The sequence below is a fragment of the Nothobranchius furzeri genome, chromosome 3, assembly GCF_043380555.1.
Source record: "Nothobranchius furzeri strain GRZ-AD chromosome 3, NfurGRZ-RIMD1, whole genome shotgun sequence".
Taxonomy (NCBI): Eukaryota; Metazoa; Chordata; class Actinopteri; order Cyprinodontiformes; family Nothobranchiidae; genus Nothobranchius; species Nothobranchius furzeri.
The window spans coordinates 54,520,928-54,525,427 of NC_091743.1; the positions used below are offsets into that span (position 1 = coordinate 54,520,928).

Consider the following 4,500-nt stretch of genomic DNA (forward strand, 5'->3'; position numbering starts at 1 on the left):
ACCAAACTGAGCCTCACTGTGCTGAGAACACGTCCACACATTTCCAGCTACTGTACACATCAACTGACCAAACTACATCAATAAGGCAGCATAGCACCTCAGGCAAGATACACTTTTTTGTTTGTTTTGTTTTAACCCACAGAAGGCGATGGGACTCGAGGTTTGCTTGAATGGCACAACCATATTATTAATTTTTCTGCAGCAGTGAATACCTCCTCCTAATCCCAGGTTGCTTAAGCCAGCTTCTGCGCGGTCTCCGTCTCCTGCTGGGTTACCTTTTCCTCGGACATGATGGTCACCCACGGTGATACCGACCGAGTGATGGTCTGCTTGGCCATGTTGTAGTGGTTGATGTAGGTGAAGAGGCGCCCCCTGCCTCCAGGGCCCTGAGGTGGGTAGCTGCCATACAGCCCGGTCGGCATGCAGCGACCTTGCTGCTCAAGAAAGAGATGGTAAAACGAGGCAAGTTGGCGATGAGTTCAGTGAAATAAAATCAGACCAAAGTTAAAATGTGGTGACTACAGTTGTTTCAAGAACATAATGTCCAACCCAAGCTGAAATGATTTGAAACAGTTACCATGTAAACAAGGCTGTCAGGGCAAGGCTGCTCATACTGGTAGATCTTGTACACGACCAAGAACACCACACACACCAGGAAAGCCAGAGCACAGATTACCAGCAAGGTCACCTAAAGACAACAAAGGATTAATTAGTTCAAGGTCCACATCTATTTGGAGAACACCACAAATTACACCCTTAGGTTAGGGTTAGTGCTAGGTTCTTTGTGTCTACACTCGTTGACCAATGAACTCAAGGAACATGTCTTTACATGGCCTTGATCTGAGTGTATTTAATCAGAACCGTGCACATAAACTATCGTGTCTAATTTTCAGGTAACCCATTGGCAGGTTGGCGTCACAGGCTCAAAATATAAAATGTCAGACCACACTTTCAGCTACCACCCGTCTCACGTTGCACCTGACCCTTTTGGCCCCTCCCATGAGTGGTGAGCCCAAGGGGGACTCACATTTCCTCTGTGCGCAGCCAGGCTCCATGGGTGATAGCCCGGCCACCAGGTGCTTGCCAATGCACCCCGCCTCCATGCCTGGCTCCAGAGCGGCGCCCTGGTGACCCACGTCTGGGTGAGGTAAGACATCATCCATATATACTGAGATCATCATAAGCCGGGGTCTGTGGGCTGCATCGTCACCTAGAACCTGTTTGTCATGGGTGACCCTACAAGAGGCATAAAGCCTCAAACAACTTAGCTCCTAGGATCATTGGGACACTCAAACCCATCCAGCATGGTAAGATGGCAGCCCGGTCCATCTACGTTCCTACCCTCACTTATGGTCACTTATGTAGTGACTGAAAGAATTAGATCATGGATACAAGCGGCCAAAATTGGTTTTCTCTGGGAGGCTGTGCTCTCCCTTAGATAGGGTGAGAAGCACAGTCATCTGGGAGGGACTCGGAGAAGATCCACTGCTCCTCCATATCGTGAGGAGCCAGTTGAGATGGCTCGGGCATCTGGTTAGAATGCCTCCTGGACTCCTCCCTGGTGAGGTTTTTCAGGCACGTCCAACTGGGAAGAGACCTAAAGGAAGACCCAGAATACACTGGAGGGGCAATGTCTCTCAGCTGCCCAGGGAATACCTTAGGATTACCCCGGAGGAGCTGGTCCAAGTGGCTGGGGAGAGGTAAGTCTGGGCCTCCCTGCTCAGGCCGCTGCCCGCGTGACCCGACTCTGGATAAGAGGAGGAAGATGCATGGGTGGATCTAAATTATGTCAAATATTCTAACTAACACAAATAAATTAATATTCTAATATAATAAGTAAAACATTAAGTTTACATTAAGACTTTCCTTTAATTATAACCAGAACTGACCCAGAACATGTTTATTCGGGTTTTAGCTTCATAAACAAGTCATTGATATCTAACTAATCAAAGATTTGCAGTTTTTGCACCTTTTCTGATTTAATAGCTATGCTGTGTCGCATCTGGTCGCATGGAGATTTGGTTAAATTTGATTTATTTAAACAAACTCTTTCAGATTCAAAAAGAGACAAATACATCCCAGATTTGTACAATCTGTGTGTGTGTGTGTGTAATAAATCAGATCAACACAGTCGGTGTTTCATGCAAATCTGTTGATTTCTCTTAACAATTAAAACTCAAGCAGAATTAGTGTATAGATCCACAGAGCAGGACATGAACCAAATTAACAATATGCATGAAACAGCGGCAGTTTAAACCCGTCCGAGCTGCTGAATAATGTGAATATATTAACTGGACCAGTGAATGGCTCGTGTGACCATCTGTGAAGCTGAGCTCTGAACTCCCATGAGGATTACACAACAGCTACTGGCTTTTTCTGGAGTAACGGCTGAGGGGCAGGAGACAATTAGAGAACCTCTCATTGTTGACATTGTATTTATCATATGAGTTATGAGCTTTTTTTAAGGCGGAGAAAACTGCAGGAAAAAAGTTGTTTTGAATCTCAGCCAGGGTTTAGCTCAATATCCATAAAACTGCAGTTTTAACCATAATAATGTTGATTAGCTCTGCTAGCCATCTTGAATGGTGATTCCAAACATTAATCAGCTGTAGATTAATATGTTTTGGTTAATAATGGCGGGATAAACAAACAGGATTAGTTAATTATGCACATCTAATTTTGTCCACAAATTATGAGCCACTTTAAACTAAGCAGTCGATAATCTCCATTTAAAACCTGAAGAATCTGAATGTCCGCAATGTTTGCTTTTATTTAGTTCTTTTAAAGCGTTTAACTTATTAGCTGTCTCTTTGAATCCTGCAGCACTTGAGAATGAAATACACAAAGCAGAGTTTATGAAAGAAACAGAAAAGGTCTGCCAGCAGGGCTTCAAAGCTCCGAGGAAAGCTGTGTTCTCCAAGAAAGTGGCGTGCCTCTCTGCCTTTCACACATCCCAGGAATAAAGCTTCATAAAAGAAGCGTGGCAATCCTCACAGAGGTGCCGTCATCAGTTGGTTCTCACAAAAAGGAGAGGCGAGCTCCGCTAACATGGACCTAAACAGGTGCTGCTTCTTTTACAAAAAGCTCAGGTTTTACCCATAGGTGTGAACAGTGGGTGGTGTGAAAGGGAGAGGATGTGGAGGCCATCGCCATGGCAGCAGCAGAGTGAGAGCTTCAGGGCGGGGTTAAGTGAATCATTATGTGTTTCTGTGTATCCAGACCAGATGAGCAGGACATGAAGGAGTGTGAGACAACAAGGTGAAAGATGCAAAGCTGCAGCTGAGCGGTGTCCTGAGCTGCAGGACATCTGCTCTTCAGCATATGCATGTGTGGGAGGGAAATGGCAAACACTAAATTCTTACTTTGAGTCGCTCAGATATGATGCTTATGGAGAACTCAGCAATTTTGGGAGATCGTAGCTTTCCCTTCCTGTTCTCCCCATCATAATCTGCCTTTGTCTTCACCACCACCTGGTAGAAGGGTGTAACACGCAGATTATCTCATTCTAATCAATAAGCAGATTAAATGTTTAACGATAAACATATATGCATTTAACTGAGAATGCAATATGTATAAACATCTAATTATAATAAAATATCTCACCTTATCAGGTGGGGGGAACTGCAGCTGGCTGGCATCTAACGGTGTGATGAGCGGGATAGTGTCAAATCCGTCCTCAGAAACCACCTTCCCGTTATTTTTCTCGGTGAAATTATTCCCCAGTTTAACCATTTTCCCTGCACGGAAACAAGCGCTAATTACTCGTTAATAACAGACACCTGGCCCTCTCGTGATTGGTTGGAGGAATCATTTAGGAAAAACAAAGCACAAATCCAACAAAACGGTGTGGAGGGTCTCCGGCGATCTGTGGGCCAAAGGGAAAGCCTGGAGACCACCAGAGCGCAGGAAGGACTCGACGTAAACGGACCACAGAGAAGATAGAAAATGTAAAATGATCATGTACCGCATCCAGACGCTTACCAGCTCAGCCGAGGCGCGTTGTGAACCAGCGTGTGTTGTTGACTTTATCCTTCCAGCTTTGCTGCGTTGCGTTTGTGCGCTTTTTTTTTTTTTTTTTTTTTTTTTTTTTTGCATGTGACGCAGCCGATTTGCAAGAAGCTGGTGTGCAATATGGCCAGCTGGGTTTGTGCGTCGCGCTGCCCCCTCCTCTTCCTCCTTTTCCTTTCCTCTCTCTCTCGAGCTAGATGCTGCTGCTGGCTGCAGGTGATGTAAGAGCCTCACCACGCGCACGCACGCGCTCTGCAATCAGCTGCCGGAGATCATCTGTAGCGAGCATCTAAAGCCCCATTCCCACCTGTACCGGGTCGGCCCGGGCCGGGTAGCATAGGTTGTTTACATATCTGGGTGGCCTGGAATTTTCCCGGGCCAACCAAGGCTCATTCTCGGCCCTCTTCCCGAGGGGTACTGCTTCAGGCCGACCAGGGCCAACACGCCCACTGCTGACAGCAAATTCACACCTTCCATTAGAGCAAGCCTCTG

General features: G+C 46.1%; 1 protein-coding gene across 1 annotated transcript; it reads right to left on the reverse strand.

Moving 5' to 3' along the window:
• nsg1 (neuronal vesicle trafficking associated 1) lies at nucleotides 1-4,119 on the reverse strand. The gene is made up of 5 exons (XM_015959435.3): nucleotides 3,982-4,119; nucleotides 3,604-3,737; nucleotides 3,363-3,470; nucleotides 578-688; nucleotides 1-434 (listed from the first exon to the last, which is right to left on the reverse strand). The coding sequence occupies exons 2-5, from the start codon at nucleotides 3,730-3,732 to the stop codon at nucleotides 234-236; spliced, it is 549 nt and encodes a 182-aa protein (XP_015814921.1). The 5' UTR covers nucleotides 3,733-3,737; nucleotides 3,982-4,119; the 3' UTR covers nucleotides 1-233.
• Between the last annotated feature and the right edge of the window lie 381 nt (nucleotides 4,120-4,500).